Source organism: Seriola aureovittata, chromosome 11 (genome assembly GCF_021018895.1).
Source record: "Seriola aureovittata isolate HTS-2021-v1 ecotype China chromosome 11, ASM2101889v1, whole genome shotgun sequence".
Lineage (NCBI taxonomy): Eukaryota > Metazoa > Chordata > Actinopteri > Carangiformes > Carangidae > Seriola > Seriola aureovittata.
The window spans coordinates 6883723-6908395 of record NC_079374.1 but is presented as its reverse complement, the minus strand read 5'-3'; the positions used below and the strand labels follow the sequence as shown (position 1 = coordinate 6908395).

Sequence of the window (24673 nt, the reverse complement as noted above, 5' to 3'; positions counted from 1 at the left end):
CTACAGGCACCGCCGTCCATGGTCAGCACAGAACAGAGGCAGCATGCTGAACACGTATTTCTCTCCTTCAGGAAGTCCAAATCCCCTTTTGCCATCTGCAAGCACATCCTAGGTAACTATTGACTTAATCGATGAACCTGCATCACTTATTTTGAACTTACATGTTTTTGTATTTTATAAACATTTACTTACCCAGGAAAGACTGTCTGAACAAACATGCTGTTTTTTTGTACAGCTGAGAGCAGTAGAGTTGGTCCTTATGGGTAATGGTCCAGGGCAAAGCTACAGTTGTTGTTTAAAGGGAGGAAAGGGTTTTCATTTCACTTTCATTCAAGTGTGTCCATCCAATCTGGGCTTCAGCCACTGATCATGATCACAAATCTTCTGCTGTGAAACTGTTTTAATGTCCTGCACCCCCACAGGCATAATATACTTCCTATTTGATCTGAAGGGAGCTTAGGTTTCTGTCTGTGTAGTTGGCAATAAAGAGCAAAGTGGAAAATCCTCACATTGGAGAAGCTGGAACAATCAAATGTTTGAATGTTTAAAAATGGCCATAACTGATTCATTGATTATCATAGTCATTTCAGTTCTGCAATGAACACCTCTCTAAAACAGTTCAAACAAAAACTGAATATTATAACCTTCATGAAGGGAGCATTCACCACAGGACTGGTGTATAAGACTGCATTGGTTTTAGCAAAGTCTTCCTAATAAACTGATAATTGAGTGTATGTTACTTTCATGTAATGAAATGTGCTACATAAATAAATTGCCTTGTCTTATTCTGACCATTAAAACCATATAAAATCCTTCACTGGGTTGTGTTACTCACATTCGGTCCTTATCAGATTTAAGCTGAATTCAGTTAATACTCTTCATCTATAGAGTAACTCTAAGGTGCAGCTTTTTGCTTTATGTTTTGATTGCGAGCATCAGTCGGAAAGATCACAGAGCAGCAGATTTTGTTACAGCTAATACCTCAAGAAATAGAGCTTTTAAATTGCTGGAAAATTAAACTGCTTTTGATACTTGATTTATCGTCATTTTTCAAGCAAAAATCCTGATAATTCTCTGGTTCCGGCTCCTCAAATTTGAGAATTTGATGCTTTCCTTTGTCTCACGTGACGGTGAACTAAATATCTGTTGGTCAGACAAAACAAGTCAATTAATATTAATATTTTAATGTTAACTAGAACAACACTTGTTTAAATGACCAGTTGGTTAAAAATTCCCATCCCTAAACTCAACAACCAAACTCTAGTTATCAGGGAATTGGGGTTAATACAAAGTATTTAAATGCCTTTTATTTAAAATATATACATCTGGCTTTATCCTACTGTATTTTTCTCCTGCAATATATTTATCTTGTCTCCCTTTACGTCTCCAGAGACCAGTAAGGTGGACTATGTGCTGTTCCAGGCAGCCACAGCCATCATGGAGGCCGTCGTGCGGGAGTGGATCCTGCTGGAGAAGACCAGCATCGAGTCGCTCCGGGCATTCCTTCTCACCTACGTCTTACAGAGACCCAAGTAAGAAAGAAAGACATAAAGAGAGGCATGATGAAACCTGTGTAGTATGTATGACCTTTATTGACTTTCATTGGTGAGTGGTGAGATTGGCAAGAACATAAATAGACTTCATCTCCTGTTACATAAGTTTAAAGCAGAGGAAACTGTGCAGTAATTCAAGAGCTATTAATATTCATCAACAAACCTTTCAAATCCCACAGATATATTATGGGCTTTTTAATGAGCTGAATACATGAATTAGCTCGATATTGAAAATGTGAAAAATGTAAATCTGCGTTGGATCACATGCATGAGCAGCGGTTAATTTGTTTGTGCAGATAATATTGATGCTGTTTGAATTAAAAAAGATGCCTGGAATTTTCTCCTTTTCCTTCCAATAATCTAAGCTTTTATGTGCAGAATGAGTTGGACAGTGGCGTCTGATACTCTGCACTTCCTCATACGTGGAAAGCCAAGCATTCATAAAAATTCAATCTGATGATCATATTCAGCTGTTTCTTCATGTGTCCACTGGTGTAAACAGCAGAGAAGAAGAGCACAGGTTACAGAGACTGTAATCCACAGAAGTCTCTGACCTGGTTACCAAAACTCTCTTCAGCAAACAAGCTTTAAGCGCCAAAGAAAACAGGCTGCAGCTGTGATTGCACCCTCGGACACAAAACTCCTCTTTCACTTCGTTTTTCTTACTGTTCTCAGTCTCTGCAGTGGTCATTGTTCGGTTCGCCTCAGACGATCTCCGTCGCATCCACTGTAAGTTTTTCTGCTTCAATTAAACGATCGATCGCTTCCCTGTTTCCCTCAGCCTGCAGAAGTATGTCCGTGAGCAGATCCTGCTGGCCGTGGCGGTCATCGTGAAGAGAGGCTCTCTGGACAAATCCATCAACTGCAAAAGCATCTTTCACGAGGTCGGCCAGCTCATAAGCAGCGGGAACCCCACAGTGGTGAGAAAGACGTCCCTGAATCGCTTTTTAGTGATTTTATAGTACATAATGTTTTCTTTTTTTTTTTTTAAAGAGTTAATATGATTTTATGGTGCAAGACACATTATTAAATCATATAAATATTTTCCACACCTTTTTATATAGATGTATGTGAAACTTAGAGAAAAGGCTTTGAGGATTTACAGTTTCTCCAGTGAGTCATTTTGATGTTAAATCAGTGAATAGGTGTGTGCTGGTGACTTCTAGGCAGCTTTCCAAAATGTGGCATTAGGCTGAAAACTTAAAATTTAAAGGAGTAAATACAATAGTTCCTTTTTTAATCTAAAGTGTTTCAGAAAAACCTCCTAAAAAGGAGAGCACATGGTTCTAGACGACATGCAACTATTTTGTGAACTATCTCTACTTTTGCCTCCTATAAATTATCTAGTGAAATGATTAAGCTGTCAATAGTCAGTGATTGCCGCTGTGTCAAACACCACACGTTTAGAATCAGAAAGTTGGAGATTGAGGCAAATAATAAGGCTTGATAATGAGATTTGACTCTGTGTTCAGACCTGTTCTCACACTCAGAGAGGACATTAACATAAACAACAGAGTGTGTTTCCCGACACGTTTAAAGCATTAGATGAATGCATTGTTAGCAAAACTGGGTTTAAGCTTTGATCATGTTTATTGTGTTTGTGCCTTGATGGACCACATTTGTGCCCTGGTTACAGACTTCCTGCATTGGATCTGGCTCAGATTACAGAGAGCTCAGTCTGAAAATAAAAAAATGGCACAAAGGCCGAGCTGGGATAGAAGCTCCAGGCGTGTTCCTGTGGTTAGAAGAAAGTAAAATCTTGAAAGTGGCTGTTTTCTCTTCCCTCATGCACTGAAGCTAATTTTGTGTATAAGATGTCGTCAAAGTGCATTTTTATGACAGTATGTTTGTGGCTGTTGTATAAACTGTCCAAGTGATTTTATGGAAACGCGATTTAAGCCAAGAAGCAAAAATTGCGAAAGAATATGTGAGATGTGCTGTGTGTGGGAAAAATATTTGTCTCCCATCTGTAAAAGTATGTTGGCTTGACTTTGTCTCCGTGCTGCTCTGTATTATAAAACAACTGGAGATCTCATCTTTGTCCAGTAGGTGGCACTATTTCATTTGTTATCCAAAGCAAACCCCAAACAAGAAAGTGCTGAAACTTTAATGTTAATCGCAGATGCACAAAACCAGACAGGACTGAATCCGACAGAATCTGAACCATGAAAGGCAAAATGAAATTACAATTAGAAACTGTATGTAAAATAAGGTTTGATGTGGTTTCTTCTGCCTGATGATTAAAAGAAAGAATTGCTGAAACGATCAGTGGATTAATCGATTAGTCCAAGTTGTAATATCTAAAAAGTTCTTACACTCCATAAGTGGAAGGTGCTTAAGAAAAAAAAACTCTAAACTTGACAAGAAAACCAAAGAGTCCTGCTCAATGTTCATCACTTAAACTCAAATTATAAACACAACTTTTAGATTTTTGCTTGATGAACGTATTTATAAAGTGAGTTCAAGTGACGGACAGTTTATCGAGGAGTCGGTTGTAATAGTTGATATTTTTGCACATGGTGGGGGTGTCTCCACTAGAGACACACTAGCATGTGCATACTAATAATATAGACTCACGCAGTATGTGCACTGTAGGACTCCAGACTGTGACTTCAGATTGCCACAGCCAAGTGATCTTCACAGAGAGAAAACAAAATGTTTTCCCAGAGATTTCATTTTTTGTTTTCTTAGCCGTCTAACCACCAACCACCACTTGTTTTAATGTTTTGCAGCTGTTCCATTTCCTTTGTGCATTGCATTGTGGGACACTAGTGTCCGTCAACAGCACACTCAAAATTCAAGCTCCGGACTTACTTTTTTTCAGTTTACTGTAATAGTATACCATTTATTTATTTATTTAACTTACTTAGATCTAATATTTATGCTGGGATTGGGACACAATCTTAGTTTGTTTGCACAGTCACTCTCCCTGCTTGCTCAAGTTTGACCTCAGCAATAACTTCTATCTGACTATCTTGTATAACCTTTGACCTCTGCGATCACACAACCTTCTGTCTGCTGCAGCAAACACTGGCCTGCTCCATCCTCACCGCTCTGCTCAGCGAGTTCTCCAGCTCCAGTAAGACCAGCAGCATCGGCCTCAGCATGGAGTTTCACGGCAGCTGCAAGCGTCTTTTCCAGGTTTGTTCCCCACCTCATCTCCTATTCTGTGTAACAGTGAAGCTGTTAAAGAAGGGAACACAGTGTTCTCTTCTTCTTCTTTTTTATTTTTTCTTCTCCTGATCTATCATCCCTTCCTCACTTCCAGGAGGAGGGCCTGCGTCAGATCTTCATGTTGACCATGGAGGTGCTGCAGGAGTTCAGCCGCCGCGAGAACCTCAACGCCCAGATGTCATCAGTCTTTCAGCGCTACCTGGCTCTGGCCAACCAGGTCCTCAGCTGGAACTTCCTGCCACCCAATCATATCCTTTCTTTGTCAGGGGCAGGATATTACACCTGGCCTGGAAAGGTCAGGATCATAAATGTGACAGTTTCTAAATCTTGACACATGATTGGATAATTCCTGCGAGGAAGTACAGGTCAGTCCCTGTTACTCACGTTACTACACATTAAGTGCACTGGCCTTATATCACATCTGCCGCCATGACATTGCTACACCCATTTTTCCTGCAGAATCCAGTTGAGGAAGCAACAAAAGCTGTTTAATGATCAGCTTAGTTTAACTATTTTAACCAAACAACATATTTGGAAGTTAACCTGTTGCCAGACACCTCCATCTTGATAGATAGTGTACACAAAATTAAGTTATAAAAAAAGAGCAGTTTTTCTGAAAGAAGGGTGATGGAGTTCCTGGGGGTCCTTAGTAAAAAGGGGAATAATTTATTTTCACTATAATTCCATCCATAACTATCACAATGACAGGATGTATGACTATTTTGGTCTTTGGTCTAATTGGTGTCAGTTTAGGGGTCATTGAAGTGAAAAGCTCTAGATGATATGGTCAAAATTGTATTTGTTTATACTTTATCTGATCATCCCACCTGTTGTTTCTTGCCCTATAAAGCATCCTGGGTTGTAAGGCATCTACCAATGTTGATGGCACAAAAGTACAAAAACAAAGACCCAAATTGTGAAGATGATTGTTTTTTGGGTGAAATTGGTGTTTGGTGATAAAAAAAGATATGAGACGTAAAGAGAAGTGATCGTCCTTCGCACTTTGGAAAATTGGCAGAGTTGACAGTGTCAGGTTAGAAGAAGACGATCTGTATAGTCCATAATGCTGTGTGTGTGTCTGTGTGTGCGCATGTATGTATGGCTCTACAAATATGTGAGACCCAGGAATGCATATCTGCCCATCACTTTTGCTTTGTAGTTCATCTCTTGTGCACACATCCATATTATCTTTGCAGTTGGCCGCATTGTTGAGCGAACTTAGGCACTTGGTGTGTCTGTGTCTGTGTGTGTGTGTGTGTGTGTGTGTGTGTGTGTGTGTGTGTGTGTGTGTGTGTCTGTGTGTGTGTGTGTGTCTCCAGGCTCATTACGGCTTAAGTCCCAACCAGCCTGGCATCCTCTCTGCCTGTCTGAGCGGATCTGGAGTGGCGCTTGCTGCCACCCAGGGCCATGTATCACTTTCAAAGAGGTGTCTGTGTGTCCATCCCCGTATCATTCCAGCAGCACGCCACCCCCCGCCTTGGCTTGTTGAGGCTCCCCTTGGTATGCCTGGTATGCTCAGTTCAATATGTGCGTGTGCTCAAAGATGCACTTTTATACCCTGTGTGTGTGTGTGTGTGTGTGTGTGTGTGTGTGTGTGTATTAGCTCTTGCAGTCAATTTTTAGACAGTTTAAGAGTTTAATTTTGTTTTAGTGTTGGGTGTGTGTATGTAGCCATCAGTGCAGTGTCATGTAAAAGTCACCAGTTAATGTTTTTGTACTATTTACATCGTACTAAAGCAACTTTCCCTTAAACATCTCGGGGTGTTTTAGACCATTATGGACAGTTGAGGACCAACTTATGACTTTTACATTCATTTACTGAAACACCTGGATTTCTGACGTGTTTATTTCACTGGATTAGCCAAAACAAAACTTTCCCCACGTGGTTATTCATACATATAAAAGGCTTTTCAGTTGAAAATGTACCATACCACCATTCAATACACAGACAGGCCACCAGATCAGCTTCAGTGCACATTGGCATTGATCCTACCAGCTGAAATCCACCATTGTGGCACTGTTGTCTTAATTTCTGTCTCTTTCTTGACTTGTACTTTTATACTTCTTCTGTACTAAGAAGAGCGAGACCTTGAGGACCCCCCCCACCCCCCAGCCGCCTTATCAGGGGTTATTCTTGTGCTGAAGATACGACTGTCAGCACAACACTTTCCCCTCAGGGTTATTCATGCGTATAAACGGCTTTTCAGTTGAAAATGTACTATGCCACCAATGTACAATACCACAATACAGAGTCCAGCCGTCCTTCCAAAGATATTCCCTCCCTTAGGTGTTCCACTGGGTTGAGAGCTGGTGAAGGTCACAGCATGTGATTCACTTCATTTCATACTCATCAAACCCTTCAGTGACTCCCTCATGCCTTATGACAGGGGGCGATGTTATCCTGTTTCTCCACTCATTTTTCAGGTTTTTCCTTTAATTTGTCACCCATCTGTTTATAGATATGATACATATATAATATATTATATATAGATGTATAAATAACATACAGTGTGATAGGAGATCTTATCAGCATCACCTACACTAACTGCACTAAACTTCAACTTATCTAGAAGAGGTTAGTAAAATCGCCCTCGATAAATGCAGCCATTTAGTTTCACTAAATTTTACACTTGCACTTAAACATAACATTAGATACAATCACACTTTTCTTTCATGGTTAGGTAGCTTCAAGAATTTGTTAAGTGTGGCTGACTGCAGTGCGAAGTTACCCTCAGAGGGTCATTAAGTAAATCTAAATGACTGTGAAGCAAATACAGCTGGATAAACTGTAGATACAATAAGATCTCCTCATGGTTCTAGTTGCATGCAAATAGAGCTGTAGCTCTCTGGTTTCCTGTTGTTGAGAGCTCACAAATGTTGAATGGACAGTCCTAGGCCATAGAAATAGCGTATAAATTCTCAAATCAAGTGGCGTTCTCCTTGAAATTCTGCGTGCATGTGAGTGTGTGTGAAGCCTACAAGTGTCTGGGCTGTTGTTGAAAAGGAGAACAGATTGATGAAGACCGCTGGGAGGACAGAACGAGTGTGGCCGCCTGTCTGCAAGTGTCACAACACGCCTGTGTGATGCGATGCGAACGTATGCCAGTATGGGTATCAAGGGGCCGCTCCTTAATTGCGTGGCTGACAGCGGCTGCCTTTCACGCACACCAACACACACACACACACACACACACACACTCCTCAAAGACGCTTTTTTAAAAAGCCTCCCTCCCTCAGACAAACCGAGCGGCATGCGTGTCATCTGTCCTCGCCGCCGTCTGAACCCCCGGCCCTTCGGCTCTGGTGTCATCTGGTGGAGGCACGCTCCCCGGGCGTCGGTACGACACCGTGTCACTCCACACCGGGCTTGACTCTAGCCTGGGTTGTGGTCAGGCCTGGAGGCTGCAGCGGCAGTCAGGTGCTGTAAATGTCTGTGCGAGCTGACAGACGGATCACCCTCCATCCCCGCAGCCTCGGCGGTCCTGCACTAACCAGTGTATTTGGATCCTTTTATGTTGTTTAGATGTGTCTGGTATGCGAGGGAATCTCTAAATTCATCTCTGTCAGTTGTGTTGCTATAAAAGCAAGTAGAGCTTTGTTCTGTAGCAATTACTCATTTCCATTTTCTCCCATCTGTTCTTTTCTTCACTAGAGAGGAACATGTAGATTTCACGGTCTATCAACTCACTTAAACTCAAGTTGTTTCACATTAAGGCAAGGTGTTCCTGCCCGGCTCTTCTTTTGTGGCACAGTTTCTATCTTTTTTTTTTTCTTGACTTGTGCTATTATAGTTTGTCATAAGAAAAGAAGACAAAGACCTCTGCAGTCAGCCAACAGTCAACCCCCCCCCCCCCGAGTCGCCTCATCAGAGGTTATTCTTGTGCTGAAGAGACGACTGTCGGTGCACTGTACAACACTTGCCTCAGCCTGGCTCAGCATTCTCATTAGCTGTTCAGAGGTCAATTTATGGGCATTTTGGCCCTCAGGTTAAGGTTAGGATTAGGAGTGTGTAAGCTGATGCTGGATGTTTGCCTTGGCCCTGACCTGTACGGGGGAATCTTCAACTACTGCTGTCTAAACACACGTGGTAGGGTATATACACATGGTTAATACGCTGATGGACGTTCAGCTGATGCGTGTATCTTCTGAAATTAAATTTAAATTAGTCCTCCGTGACAAATTCTGTATTTGTGTGTACATTTTTACTACTGTATAGCTTTGCAGATTTAAATGTATCAGTTCTGAGCCGTTTAGTGACTAACAGGATTTAATTTTATTTCAGTACAGTGAATGTTAAAACACCACAGCAACGAGCACTTAGCAACAAAGAACAAGACAAAAAAAAAAAGGTTATTTTAAGTGAAGGCAGCAAATTAGTCAGATATTTGCAAAAACTATTCCTTTCTTCTCCTAGATGTCTTATTATCGTGTCGTATTATTTCACTTCTTATAACTCTTGACAAACTTTGCATTTGTTGATAAAATTAACACACAACAAACTTGCCACCTTCATCCATAAATTATTGCTTTCAGATTCAGAAGAAACAAGCTGCTGTTGAACGAAGCAGCATATCTGATATATTATTGCTTTAGCTCAGTGGAGTCAGAATTAATGACAACTGCTGTCTAAACAGATGGGGGGCCAAACAGTAGAAGGAAATGGGGAAGGAAAGGGAGGGGGTGGGTCATTGAGGAGGTATTCCTGGACTGTTATTTCACATGGCGAGGCTGCAGGCGAGACTTAAGGCAGGATATATCAGTTAAACCCTACCATGCGCCTTAGCATAGCGCCGCGCTCTTCGCACGGCCGCTGGCAGACGCTCAGCCAGTCTTCCTGTGCAGCGGGTCCATCCTCGGTGAGGATCAACCATAATGAATAGAGGATACAGGAGAAGCTCGCTAATCCACGATCCTCGAGCATGAAGGTCGCTCGGGCCTGCAAAATGTCCAGATTGCTGAGATAGCCTGATTGTTGGCTATTTAAGGTGGTCATGATAATACTGTCGGATTGATCTGTGAAGTGTTTTGCAAGACGTCTGCAAATTGCTGATGAAAGCGGAGCTGGGAATGTGAAATGTGAAGTGGAGTTAGATTTGATTGAGCCCATTCATTACAAATCACACAAACTTTGCAACAGTCAACCATTTGCAAACCTTGCTTTGACTGTTCCTGGCGTCTACTGGTATTAAATATATAGTTTTTGAACTTTCCTCTATGTATGAGAGGGAAAGGAGAAAGGTAAAAGACCAAAAACGAGAAAAAAGTCCAGGAAGGGAAGAAAAACTAAAACTTTATACGTACCCACAGATTAAAAAAGAAACGAACAGCTAACTGTTTCAAGGATTTGCTAATTGGAAACTCTCATTGCAACACATCTCATTTATAATATTCTGTCTAGTTTCATTAACCAATAGTATTTCATCCATCAAATGTAGCTATGCTGACACTGCTGAGCCTCTCAACTACAGTCTTGTGCAGCCAGACCTAACTCCACACTTTAGGGCTGTGCCAGCACTGGAGAGTCAAATATAGTTTACAGTCAAACGATAATAACAGTGTAACTTCAGTTACCTCATCTATCAACATGATGCCCGGTCAATCACGTTCAGTCTTGCGTAGGTCTCATCACTGTTTTAGCTGATGCCCTGGATGCTCTCTTGTGTCTGCCTATGGAGTGGAAGCACGCAGTTCAGTTGTCTGAATGTTGCACATAGTCCCCGTAAAATAAACCATGCAGTTAAGGAATTAAAACATGCAAACACACCGGTCTGATTCCTCTTGGCCGTGCTGGGGCTCCGGAGATGGCAGTGAACGTCTATTGGTTATCCGATCCACCACTTTGTTCCAGATTGAAATATCTGAAAAACCATGATGGCTTGCCGTGGATCGGTTCAGACATTCAATCCTCCTGACTTTGGTGATCTCCCGATGTTTACTTTATCGTCACCATGAGGTTGACATGTTTTAGTTTTTGTGAAATATCTTGACAGAGTGCTGTGAACTTCAGTGCTGACATTCATGATGCTCAGAGGATGAATTTTAATCACTTTTGTTATTGATCTCCTTTGCCCCTGACTTTCATCTCATGCCATCGTCAGGTCAACGTTTATGCAATACTTTGGTTGATTCTTAAATATCTGCAGAACTAACAACATTCCTGTTAGTCTCAGCTGTACTTAATGTTAAGTGCTAGTAAGGAGATGTTGGCATGCTAACATGCTACGCTAAGATGGTGAACATGGTAAACATTACACCCGCTAACCATAAGCATGTTTACCTACACATCATTGTGAGCACGTTAGCATGCCCAAGCACAGACTCACAGAACGGCTAGTGAGACTTCACACTCTTAATTTAATTAATATAACCTTTGTGACACAAATCAAATCTGTGAAGGTACTGACCAAGAATTCAGCAGTATTAATTTATTCATTTATTGATAGTTCACTTTTGTTAGTTTGTACTAACAAAATGAGCAAAACCCAACATAAATGACAAGATAAAAAAATGTTTGGCCTTGAGACATTTTGTTTTTGGTTTTATGACCCACATAATTCAGCTTCTCTTGTACATTCAGAAAAAGGCTCAGCCCACGTTTGCTGTTTTGCAGTCATGTGGTTAGTTCATGCATAGCAACGCATGCTGAATTACAACCCATGAGGGGAAGAATGGTGGCTTTTTATTGCAGCTATGTTCCCTCATGCTTTTGAAGCGGAAAGCTGTGTGTCCGTGCAAACTACCTGGGCTAAGGTTCACATGCAAAAACTGTAAATACTGGATGTCTTAAGTGTCTGTCACTGAAGATGTGGAGTCTTGCTTTGGTCAACTCATCATAAATAGAAGCGGAGCCGGAAATTAAACTTGAAATGCCGTTTGCTTCTCTGCCAAAGTGACTGGATCAGGATCAGACCAACCTACCAGCAGCAGTTTTATTGGCATTTGACTGGTGGCTGGTGTTAATCAAGGCACTACAGTGTGTGTTTATGTGTCTGTGCGCCTGCAAATTTGGCAGCAGCATGTGAGAACACGGGATGTGTGAATCTCTTCACTTGTGTTTGATTTAAAACTCTTGTGGTCAGTGGTTGTGTATCTGGTCAGTTGGCTGTGTCTGTGTGTGCTCGTTGTGTGTCTGTTTATCTGTCAGTCCGTCTTATCTTTCCAGTGGAAAGTCGACGTGTCACATTAGTTATTCTTGAGCCTGTTGGAAGGGTTGAGATGGTAGCAGGTGATGTCTTTTAAAAACCCACCAAACCACAGCCCACATGTCCTAGTCACTCTGCGTACATTACTCATCCTGGAGGCATGTACACTTCACACACACACACACACACACACACACACACACACACACACACACACACACACACACACTTCGCAGATACACAGTCCATCTTTTCTTTTTTTTTCTTCTTTTAAAAAGAGCAAGTTGCGTGGTCGAAGTTGTAAATTCACTTGTCGTCTCTGAATTCAAGAGCTTGAACTTAAAGTGAGTGAACACTTACAGTAGCAGCACAGGAGAAGTCTTTTAATCTGTCACTTGGGTTCTTGTGAGTTGTTTTCAGGACAGTATTTAAATGTTTTATGATCGTTCAGAGAGAGCTGAATGTTGTATGTAGAATATCTTTATTTAAACCCAGGGAAAACGAATAAAAGCTGCATAAAAGTAATAACTGGTGAATAAGTCACATAGTTACCTTACCACAGAAACACCATTTACATTTTCAGTGTGTATTTAACAGTAAATATTTTGGAATTTGGTGTAAGTAATTTTCTGGTGGTGTTATTCTTCTATGAGAATTAATAGAGTATTTTGTCGCCTGTTGATCAGATAAAACACCAATTTGAAGGCGTTTTTATCACAATTGCTTGTTTGTTCTTTCGCAGCCGGCCACTTACACTTAAGTGCTTTAGATGTTTTATATTCTGTAATCTAATTTGTGTTATCCAATTAAGGTTGGGAGTCTTAAAGATGACGATATGTGTTCTTTGTGCACTTAATATTGATAATAATGATATTAATTACTGTTATTTTAGTTCCTTAAATTCTGCTCTTAAGTGTTTTGGTGAATTCATGGCGATGACACTTTCAGGCGTCCTGTCTTCCCCTTCTTGGTGTCGCAGTCTGTCAGACCCATTTTACATCTCTGTCCAGCTGTGTGAAACAGTTGAAGTAGCCGTGTAGTTATCATTCCTGAGGTCTCTTGTGGGTTTTGTCTCAGTCATATGATCTTTAGGAGGGTTTGTACAACCTCTGTCACCGAGGTGGTCCCTCCCCGAGGAGACGCCCTCCGTCTGCAGGTTGTAGGACTTGATCAGTCTCACTTGTGTGGGACCAAATATGCACCCGCCCCTCTATTTCTTCCCTTATTTCCATCTGTCTCTGTCCTCATGTTAGGTTTTATCCTATCTTGTATCTAAGGGATTTTCAAAGTAAAAGCCAGACAGGTTAAGTTTTCATTTTAATCTGGTAAATTTTGTGAATACTGCAGGAAGACAGACCTCAGACTTGAAAGCAACTGAAAAAAAGGAGCATAAAAGAAAAAAGAAATTAGGACATTTTATAACAAATAGTTGAACCCTGGCATACCAAAACAAACCCACATACTGTAGCTCATTCCTTACTTTTCCCGATCCTTTTCTTATTCTGTCTTTTTAGAAAGGTTCAGTTAGAGGTCCTCAGCTCCACCACGACTATTTTTAACAAGGCCTGAAAGCCAAGCATTGGACGGACACACATGTGTACACACACACACACACACACACACACACACACACACACACACACACACACACACACACACACACACAGTCCCACAGACCCTTCGACAGGTGCCAACTTTTGAGCCGAAAAGTGTGGTGTGGTGTGTTGTGGTGGGGTGTGTGCATGGGGAGTGACTGTGGGCTGGTGTCGGAGGAATGCGTGACCTCGCCGGCCTCTGCCGCTGTTTGGCTTTGATCGGACATTCCTCTAGAAGTTTCCTCCTCCTGCTGTCACCGAGCCGCAGGGCAGTGATACGGCTCTGTGTGTGTTATTATATGATGATGGGAAATAGAGAGAACCAGTGTTTTTTTTGTTGTTGGTTTTTTTTTTTTTTTTTTTTACAAGCAAACAAAGGGGAGGAAACAGTGCTGGGTACAAATATTGAAACACAGAGCCACAAAGTGGGTTCTGGTGATTATTGGTATATTACTGGTATTAGTAGTAGGTGGTAGCAGTTAATAGTTGTTAAAGTACTGTCCTAAATCCAATATCCTGGAGAGGTCACAATGACGTAATCCGTGCAGTATGTTTAAAGGTCACTTTTTTTACACTTTTCTGTATTATCTTTGAAGTTTTAATATCCGTAAGGAGATATATATTTGTGGTTTTAAGAGCCAAAAACAGTGTAGTTTTACATCTCATCTCTCAGTCTTCTCCCTGGAGCTCCAGTAACAACAGGCCGATCAGCCAATCAGACGAGAGGAGGCTCTGAGCTCTTCCTCGTTTACGTTTCACAGTATTAATATAGAACCTAGACCTGCTTTATAATCAGAAAAGACATGTCAGTCTACCTTTAAACAATATGGACCTTTAACCCTTTAAACCACACTGATCCACCGGTGATCCCTCGTTACAAACTCGTGCTGTGCAGCCAAACGTTGTTGAAACCCTCTGAGCTTTATTTTGTTTTTCCTGAAGATTCCAAAGTTTCCAAAGATACCAAACAAGTCAGGATGAAATGTAGAGATGCAGGTGATATCTTGGATATTTCCATTTGATGTTAAGATGCAGCCATAAATGTCACGGGACTTTGAATTATAGCTGGAGCCATTAATCGATCCAATCTGCGACTGTTTTGTGTCTGGAAGTTATTTTTCTGTCTTGCTAAACAAATTCCAACTTCTGATTCCAACTCGTCAATAATGAGAGGATTATTAAGGATTTGCTATTTTTCCTGTTTTTCTTTCCACTCTCTCTTTTGTTACTTTACTGAATAGATTTGAGTTTTCGACTGTTGGTCAGACAAACAAACAAAATCTAGGGCGTTAGGAAATTGTGACGGCCATTTTTCACTGTTTCCTGACACCCAACAGTTAAGTGATTAATTAAGAAAGTAATTGGAAGAATAATTGATTATAAAAATCATGTTTAATTGCAGCCCTAGTTTGAATATTTCATTCATAACCTCAGTGAACAAGCTGATACAGAATATATATGGGATGCTGTTAGTCACTGCAGAAATTTGAATGTTAAGGGGTTAAGAAACAGTTTTGGCAAATGTAGGGAAGAGTGTGTGTCCGGGTTTTAAAAATGGACTTTGTTGTTTTGAAGCTTGTGATGAAGAGAGTCTAAAAAGAGAGAAAAGAGAGATTTAACTGATTGTGTGTTTGTATTTCCTTTAAAAAAAAAAAAGAAATGGGGAGCTTAATAATCATCTGGTGTGTTGATATTTCGGGAAAATGTATTTGTAATAAACAGGCGACAAATCTGTGACACGTTTCAGGATGTCAGAAGTCTTCAACATCAGATTGTACATGTTGTAAAGACAAGTTTTTTTCGGGAGAAAGTAACTGCTTTTTACGGGTGGTTTAAAAAAAGGCAGGGAAAGTTGTTGCGGCTTTGTAAGACGCTTTGATTGAGGAAAGTGTGTGTGTGTGTGTGTGTGTGTGTGTGTGTGTGTGTGTGTGTGTGTGTGTGTGTGTGTGTGTGTGTGTGTGTGTGTGTGTGGGAGAGTGGAACGAGCAGCGCAGGGGATTGTTCTTGATGAGCTAAGGAAAAAGCATGCTGTGGGTGTGTTCAGGAGTCTCGAGCAAGGACAGGAAGTGTTGTGGCTGTGCAGGGAGAAAGTGTGTGTTGTGGGTTTGTGAAAAAGCTTGTTGTGGGTGTAGAGTCTTAAATAAGGAGGCTGTGTGTGTGTGTGTGTGTGTGTTGTGGGGGCAAGGAGAAAGAAAGACTTGTTTGAAAGAAAGAAGAAAAGGGACATTTGGAAAGCAATTAAGATGAAGTTTGAAGAATTTTTTTTTTTTAATAGATTTTAGAACAATGTGTGCGTTTGTGTTGTGGGTTTAGATGAAGTTTGATCGTGTGTTACATGAGGGAAGGAGAGGCAGCATCTTGTTAGCATAAAGAAAAAGACGTTGGCGAGTGTCCAGAGGCAAAGAGTGTTGATAGTGTGAGAAGTTTTAAGTGAGGAGTGTTTGTTATGGGGGGCAAAAAAAAGAGCCTTGCTTTGGTCTTGGAAAGCAGTCAGGAGGAGAGACTCTGTGATTGGCTGAGGAGGAAGAGGGAGTGTTTCAGAGCAGTAAGGAGTCTCAGGGACGTCTTGTAAAGGAGTGGACAAAGAGGCAGAGTAACCCGGAGTCTGGATTGGCTGCAGTGAGAGCGAGTGTCTTGTGTGTTTAAGATCTTGAGGAAGCAGAGGAGAGAAACCCGAGTGTGCAGAAAAGGAGGGAGTTCTGGTAGGAAGAGAGGTGAACGGGAGGACAGGAAGGGAAGAGGGTGTCAGGCGAGTCAGAGAGCAGAGACTGGAAAAGATAAAAGTCGGATAAAACGGAGGAAGGAGGGGAGGAAAAAGGAGGTGAGAAAGAAGCCAAAGAGTTTCTCTGTGAGTGAAAACTGTGGCAAGAGAAGAGCTGACGAGGGAGAAAGAGAAGGAAGGGAGGACAAGAAAACAAAGCAGCCCGAGGAGGGGAGGGTGAGAAAATTTAAAGAAATCTTTTGTGGAAAAAAGTTGACAGCGTTAATGAGAGGGAGAGTTAGTTAACAAGTGTCTAACAAGTCTCTGCTGCCAGCCACACGAAACCAAAGCCTCACACACAGAGACCAAAATACCCATTGAGAGGGAGCTTAGTGACAGGAGCTGGTGTTTTTGTGTGTGTGCTGCTCCTCCTCCTCCCTCTCCTCCTCCTCCTCCCTCTCCTCCTCCTCCTCTTCTTCTTCTACATGCTGTTGTTGGCCTTAACTGGCGGCGGGTCACTGGGGCGCCACTACATCGCCATGTTCGAGGCCACGCAGAACGTCACGCTCAAGCCTACGGAGTCCTGGAGGGAAGCGTTGCTGGACACCCGCGTCATGGACCTCTTCTTCACCGTGAGTATCCCATCCATCACTTGTGTGTTTATCTTTCTCAGGGTGTTTTACCGCCCTGAAAAAGTTTTTTTTAAAATGTCTCGGATCACTTGCTTTGCACCTTAAAACTCTTAAAACCTATTTAAGTGTTCAGTTTTGAAGTTGAGAGTTCTTGTTGTTGTGTTTCTCGGCCCGGGCGGATTTTTCTAATTTTTTGCCTTGATGAAATTGCTCCTCCGTTTCATTTTACACGGCACTATGAAAAAGGAAAAGCTTTAAATTATCTTGACAAAACCTGCAGATGCCATGCTCTCTGATACTTTATATTTCCCTTTGTCACTTAATCTGCAGCGGTCTGTCTGTATCTCCTTCTGTTTTCCATCCATCCACATCTTCCTGTCAGGGAGGTCGCTGGAGTTTTTTCGTGTGTCCTGCTTTACCCTTTCTTCTTCTTCGGTTTCTTTCCTGACGTCTAGATGGTGGTTTATTTATGATAAACAAAGAGAGACAGTTTGCCTTTTCATGTTGGGCAAAGAAATCTTGCTTGACCCCGTCTTTTTGGCACATGTAAAGTTTTTACTACTTTTTGTGGGTTCCTTAAATGCACCATTAAGTAGATTTATGGGTGCTTTGCAGTGGGGTCGTGTTATTGTGTTACTGACCAGAGGACCGCCCGGTGAAGTAAATGTGTATTTTTGTGCAGTGACTTGTGTGTTTAAAGAGGCGGCCCACGCTGGCTGAGCAAACGGTGCGGAGGGGAAGTGTGGAACAAACCGGTCAGCTCTTCTTCCACTCAGCATCCATCCAAACCCTCTGGCTGCCCAATCGCCAGATAGTGATCCACTACTTCGCCCTTTTAGCTTCCTGTTTTCCATATACTGCTCCGCTACCTGTCACTTACCTGTTGAATCTACAGCTGCACTTGTTGTTTTGGCTCATGTTCACTATCTAATACTGTTTCACTTCACCTTATCACCTTATCAGTCAACTACTTATCACTGTTTTACTAACTGATATTTCCAAATACTGCAGCTTCCTTACAGATACTGATCCATTACAATAACCTTTTACCCGTCTATTGCAAAATATTGTCATACTACTCCCACCAGCTCCCTGTCTTTACGCAGAAACTCCAGCCTCACTCTGCCAACTGCATGCATGTTGCCAAATAATGGTCCGCTCACATAGCCGTTTGGGCCCGGACACACACCAACAGTCCCACAGCATTAGGTGAAGTTGAGAGGTGTCTGACCGGCTGTTCAACCTGCTGAAGTTGTGATTTGTGCAGTTTCCACATGTTTTTTTGCCTTTTGTTGTTTCATAAGCAAAACACAAATCACTGTGTCGATGTATATTCCCAGCGTGTGACGAGATTGTTTAATCAGAGGGATAAAAACAGAGACTACATGCTATTTAATTTCTTCTAACGCAGGTGCAGAACGTAGTAGGTACATGTTAGCAGTCAGCTCAGTCGGCCATAGTGTTTTGATGTGTTCAAGTGCAGTTTTTTCACAGGAGATGTGAGGCGACCCATCGGTTTGTGTTTTCTGCTACTGTTTGTTTGAAGTTGTCCCGGTGAGTCAGGGCTCTAACCTGCCGGCGACTAAACTCTGCTGCAGCTTAACCACATGTTCATGCTGCTGCCTCTTCACGCTTCTTGAGGTCGAACATAGCATAGTTCTTAAGATAGAAATTACTCTTAATTTACAGTCCATATAAACACTTTCTGTCCGTGTTGTAGAATGACTCCTTCTTATAACACCGGTGCTGCCTGCGGAGCCAAAGTTTTTCAGTTAACAGAGGCAGAAACTTTCAGCCTGGAGTTGTGTTTGTTATCAGACATTAGACAGTTTTATCAGGAAGTGGTGGTAAATAATGGGGTTCCAGTTTTCTTGTTAAGTCTGTTTAGTACTTTTATTTTAAAAGATGCTCAATGGAAACTCTGGTTTTCGTTTCTGTTTGCTTTTGTTAAAGAACTTTGGAAAACTTGTTTCAGTGAAGCATTTGCTCTGTAATACACATCAGTGCATCTTTTCTGTTTGGATTATACAGCTTTTGTTTTCTAAGAGAGCTTAAAATCAAGACTGGACATTAATTCTTATGTTGTTGTTTTTTTCAATCTCGTGAAAAATACAAATGTATTCAAAATTTACACAAATGTAAATCTGCAAATTTTAGATGTGAACAAAAATGAGATCATTTTATTCAACTTGTGATATGCATGTTATGACAGATGCACATCCAGTTGCTTTAGGGACAGAAACGCAGCATCTAAATCCTGGAGTTTCTCTGTTGCTGTTTGAAATTGTTATTTGCTTTATGCACCACATCTGGTTTAAAGTGAAAATAAACTAAACAAATCTGCAGCAGAAAGAAACACAGAACTAATTCCAAATGCGTTTCTCTTTTGATTAATTGTCATTCTGACTCTTTGCATACTTTGCCTTTAGTCGTGGGTGTGGGGACTTGGCGTAACCATCTGTAAACAGTAGAGAACTACAGTGAAACAATAATTCTCTTGTCGTACAATCTGCAGATGCTTATTTGCAGGTCGTCGTCCCCCCCCACACACACACACACACACACACATACACACACACACACACACACACTCTGTGCCTGATAATCACCCTCCACTGAGTCTAAATGTTCTTGTGCAGCTGAAAAAGTTTGAAGTCTGATTGTCAATTCTCAAAGCAATCGCAAATAACTGTAATTGGCCCTAAGCAGCGAATGTAATCAGAGATTTAATACACAAAGCACACAGGCCTAATCAAGGATTTGATTGGCCGATCGCGGCAGTTTGGCATGGATAAAAATGTTTGTCATTTTTCGGTCGGTTCTCTTTGCTGCTGGAATCTGCAGGATGCGTTTTGTGTTGGTTTCAGTTTTCAGGCCTCCAGTCTCATCTCTCGCTCCGGTATTTCTAGTAGCTCAACTGTTTGTTATTGTAAGGCTGCTGTGGCACTGTCAGCTGTCTGTGTGTGTGTGTGTGTGTGTGTGTGTGTGTGTGTGTGTGTGTGTGTGTGTGTGTGTGTGTGTGTGTGTGTGTGTGTGTGTGTGTGTGTGTGTGTGTGTGTGTGTGTGTGTGTGTGTGTGTGTGCGTGTGTGTGTTTATTGTGTGTGCATGTTTGTTACAGCATCCTCCTGGTTGTGTTGTGTGCATTTTTTGTTTGTGTTGGCACATATCTGTCTCTGTGGGGCTGCGTCAGTTTGAGCTTGTGTAGTGTATACTTGTATGTACGCGCTGCATGGGATCTGTGTGTGTTTTCATGTATTGTGTGTGTCTTTATCTGTCTGTGTGCGTGTGTGTGTGTGTGTGTGTGTGTGTGTGTGTGTGTGTGTGTATTTATTCAATTTAATGGGGTCCTCTGCTGTCTCAGCTGCTGCGTCTCCTCAGCTGTGAGGGGTAACAGGCTGGCCAGGGTATGTATGTGTGTTGAGGGGTGCTCAGAGACACGTGCCACCAGGGTCACAGTCCACAGCAGACCAGTGGCAGGATTAGAGCCCGGCCCCAGGATTAGGGGCCCCTGTTAACAACCGCAGTAACCCACCCATCAAACACACACATAGCCCTGTTGAGGGGCCCTGGGGAGTCTCCCTCCCCCTGTGGGTGGGTGTCTGTCAGTCTCCCATTAACTGGCTCCATTGCTCCCTCGCCGATCAGTGTTGTGTGCAAACAGGAGGCTGCCGTCAGTTTCAGCAGCCGGGGGGGTTGACTGGTGATGAGAGACGTCTCATCCCACCTAATAATTCATTTTTATTAGAACTTGGGTCTTATTTTTATAGTTTTATCCGTCACTCCTGTCAGGAACACAGCTGCATGTTGTAGTTGTGTGGGCAGATCACATATTTTGAAAGGAAATAAATACAAACCCTGCAGCAAACAGACATTAAAAATGAGCCTGTCTTCAAATGTGCATGCACTGTTAGTGTTTCTTTCATGATCTTAAAAAAATAGAAAAAAAATAAACAGTAATTGTGGCATGTGCAAAAGTTTGGGCACAGGAGTGGAAATATTCTGCTCTGTGGGTTTGTGGCAGCCAGTGGCTCAGGACACATTACACAGACAGAGAGAAGAATGGATTCCACTAAATATCAGTAAATTCTGGATGCAGATTCTGTCCTGCAGTCAGTCAAAGTGAAAGTGAAAAGAGGCTGGCTTCTTACAACAGGACCGTGATCCAAAGAAAACATCAAAATCCAACACGAACGACTTCAAGAAACTGAAGCTTTTGGATCAGCCGTCACAAACCTCTGAACTGAACATCACTGAAACATCTGTGGGCAGATCTAAAAATATCTTGTAGTGATCTGAAGAAAGAGTGGGTGAAAATTCATAAATACAGTGAGATTCTTAGTTGGTTACAAAAGTGTTTACAAGCTGCAAAGTTTGTCAAATGCCACAATTACAGTTTTATTTCCTCCTACTGCCTCATACTGCTTATCCTTCTAGGGTCGTGGCGGAGCTGGAGCCAAACAGAGATTCATTTCAATGTCTGTTTGCAGAAGTTTATATATATATATATATATATATCTACTTCTTTTAACATCAAAAATCAACAAAAGATGTAATCTGCTCAGGGTTGGCCATAACTGAAGTTACATGGTGAGATGTGGGCACACAGCAGCATCACTAATAAGCGGTCAGACAAGGAAAGAAACACAAGCTGTCATATGATTGGACACAGTTTTAAAATCATGGTTCAACTTTTAACCTTAAACTAACATTATTAAGATAATGTGATAAAAGTGTTAGCTTGTTTAAAACCTGTCTGACAGTTAGTGTTTCTAGGACAGCAAGTGATGGGGGACAGGCAAAGAATGATCAGGATCAGTCCCTTAAACCTGAAGCCCAGTGATGTTGCCATGTTCCTAGATCTCAGCACTTACAATGGGGAGTACAGTATCATAGCTGACAGTGAATGGAAGTGAAGTAATGGCCAGAAATATGAACATAAAACCCAAGTTGTAATAAACTGCAGTTTTCCTGTAATTAGCAGGATCACAGAGAACCTGCTGAGTTGGAGCGTGAGAGGAAGTGGTTGATTTTACAATAGCTTGTGAGAACCAATAGTCGGTTGTCCTGTAACCACACAGATGTTAGGTTTTTAATGTCAGACATGATTGACATCACAGGGAGGGTGGTCAGTCTGCAGGTTCGTTGACAATGAGCGTATGAACTAGTGAGAAAACAATGACGGCTGTCGGTCCCGGCCAGGCCTGAGGTCGCGATCATCCTTCGGACAGGACAAGCGCATATTTTGTAAAACAGCTCAATAATTATTCGGTGTGTAGCAGCCATTTTGCTGCTGAAGAGACGCTCAAGTGTCCGGTGGGATTCAAACCCTCAGGGTGTCATCTATTTTCCACTTCAGCTGTTGACAGCTCCACAGCGCTGAGATTCAGCGATGGGGTGATTGGAGATGGATGGAGCGATGAGGGGAAGGACGAGAGAGAGGAAGGAAATAAAAGGCAAAAAAAAAAAAAAACTGCTGGGAGACTGAGTGGATTGGAAGAGAAAGCAAGGAGAAAATAAAACAAGGGATGCAGAAATCGAGCAGGGTATGTAATTTTACTGGGGGAGACAACGAAAAAAAGACAGAACAGAGAAAGACAATTTAGAGGGAGAGAGAGAGAGGGAGAGAGAGCGAGGGAGAGAAACATGGCTGCAATTTTCAGGAGAGTGACGGAGCTTGGAGGATAAATGGGCCATGGCAGATTGAAAAGGAAGAAGACTCTGTTGATTGTTGGCCTCCTTCAACATAAACCCACTCCATTTTTGTCCACTTGTGATCGCAGTGCACACCTCCATTACAACCCCCGCCCTCTACCCCCCTGAAAAAAAGAAGAAGAAGAAGAAAATGAAAGTGCACAAAAGCACACACAAACCGAGGCATCTGTAATTTTTGGCCTCAGCTGTGTGTTTGTTTGTCTGCGTTTCTCTGGGTTTTTAATTTCAGTTTGGCTCCGAGTGTTTAGAGAGCTGCATCAAATTGTGATCGAGTGTGTTGCCCACATGTAAACACAAACCGTACTGTCAGATGCATGTTGTTTATTTCATCGCATCAAGTGGACATGTACACATACACACTACACTGGGCTTGTGTTATACACTTATTCACACAATCTGTACATGACAGAAATACACATCCACTCACTCAGCCTTGAGTATAAACGTCCTTACACACACACACACACACACACACACACACACACACACACACACACACACACACACACACACACACACACACACACACACGTTTGTACTACTATACTTAAAGAGACCTTCATTGACATCAGAGCTGCAATGATTAGACAATTAATTGATCAGTTGATCAACTAAATGTCATTTTTCAAGCAGAAAAAGCCAAAAACCAGATAATTGCAGGATGTGAACCATGGAAATAGTTTTTTTCTTAGTTTTACATTATTATGAATTGAATATAATTCGGTTTAATTGGCTTTGGTTTTGATTTTTCGCCACTTTCTGATGTTTTATCGACCGGGCAGTGAATCAAGAAAATTGGCTGATTAATCAATAACAAATATAATCGTTAGTCGCAGCGCTTAATGTCATAATACATTACCTAACCTTACTCCACATGCTATCTTAAAGCTCCTAAAGCTTAATGTGTAGTTGTGGATGAAGGGGTTAAGCTGTATATACAGAGTCTACGCCATGGTAACTACGCCATAGCTGACCTGCCCCTTGAAGTTACTGCATGTCCTGGCCATGGCGGCAAGTTTCTGATGTTTTTGGAGGTTGATGAAAATGAACACAACATAAAACAAGACGAAGAAAGGCTCCATTAACTGCTCATCTTTAGTTCAGTCATTCCAAGGACATCACAAACCTTCTGCCCAACATGTGACCCCCGTTCTCTACAGCAGTGAAATATGACATCATCAATACGGCAACTGCAATAACCAGTAATGAAACGAGTGGGCCCTTCCCGCCATCACTAATAAATTACTAATAAAGTAATAAATACAAAGTAAATGATATAAACCTTCGCCACAGTTCATGTGGTGAGTATAATCAAAGCACGATGCGACCTGATCATGTACGATACATTGGTTTTGTTGCTGCAGCGCTGTCACCAGTGGATGAAATCTGACGCTGAGCTATTAATCCAAAACATATGTCGTACATATCTACATTTGGATTCCTGTATCAACCCACTGCATCAAGTATAAATCCAGTTTAACAGCAACTCTAACCTAAACAACCACGTCAAGCTGTCCTTCGAAGATTGATCCTCTCTACGGAGGCGAAACATGAAAATAGATGGTTGTTGAAAATGACCAACACTTAGTATTGACGCATGTTACCTAAACATTTCTTTTATCATCTTTTATCATTTTTCTTTTCATTTTCTTTATGAATAGTTACTCTATTGCTATATTACGATGTATGTATTGCTGTTGTGATGTAACGTTGCATACATTGGGATAGAAGCCCGTTGCTAGTCCTCACATAGATAGAAGTACAAGAGCACACACGCTAAAGCGTTTCGTGTTTACCAAGTAAACACAATCAGTGTGGAGTGCAGGGACTGATGAGGCTGCAGCAGAGGCCTGCAGGCAGACAGTAACCCAATCTGAGAGGCAGAAAGGCAGAGACAGGGGAGAGAGAGAGAGAGAGAGAGAGTGATGGTGGAACAGAGCGAGCGAAAGACAATAAGTTGGAAGCACAGTGTTGATTTGAAAAAACAGAAAGATGAGCCTCTGAGCCCCCCGAGGTAACAGACACCAGGCTTTGTCTCCTTCTATAAATATCATTCCTCATTCTCCCTGCCTTTCTCTGTCTCCCACTCCCCTCCTCTCTCTTTCCATCTCTTCGTCTGGCTCACTCTCATCTCCTCCTTCATCCCCTTTCCTCCACTCTTTC

General features: G+C 41.8%; 1 protein-coding gene across 1 annotated transcript in view; it reads left to right on the top strand.

Annotated features, from left to right (window-relative positions):
- The window catches only part of xpo4 (exportin 4), a 57342-nt gene that overhangs the window by 3673 nt on the left and 28996 nt on the right, over positions 1–24673 (top strand). Inside the window, exons 2-7 of the mRNA XM_056389154.1 lie at positions 7–112; positions 1391–1532; positions 2335–2473; positions 4578–4694; positions 4822–4975; positions 16685–16797. Of these exons, the coding sequence (XP_056245129.1) occupies positions 7–112; positions 1391–1532; positions 2335–2473; positions 4578–4694; positions 4822–4975; positions 16685–16797 (771 nt within the window). The remainder of the gene's footprint in view (positions 1–6; positions 113–1390; positions 1533–2334; positions 2474–4577; positions 4695–4821; positions 4976–16684; positions 16798–24673) is intronic.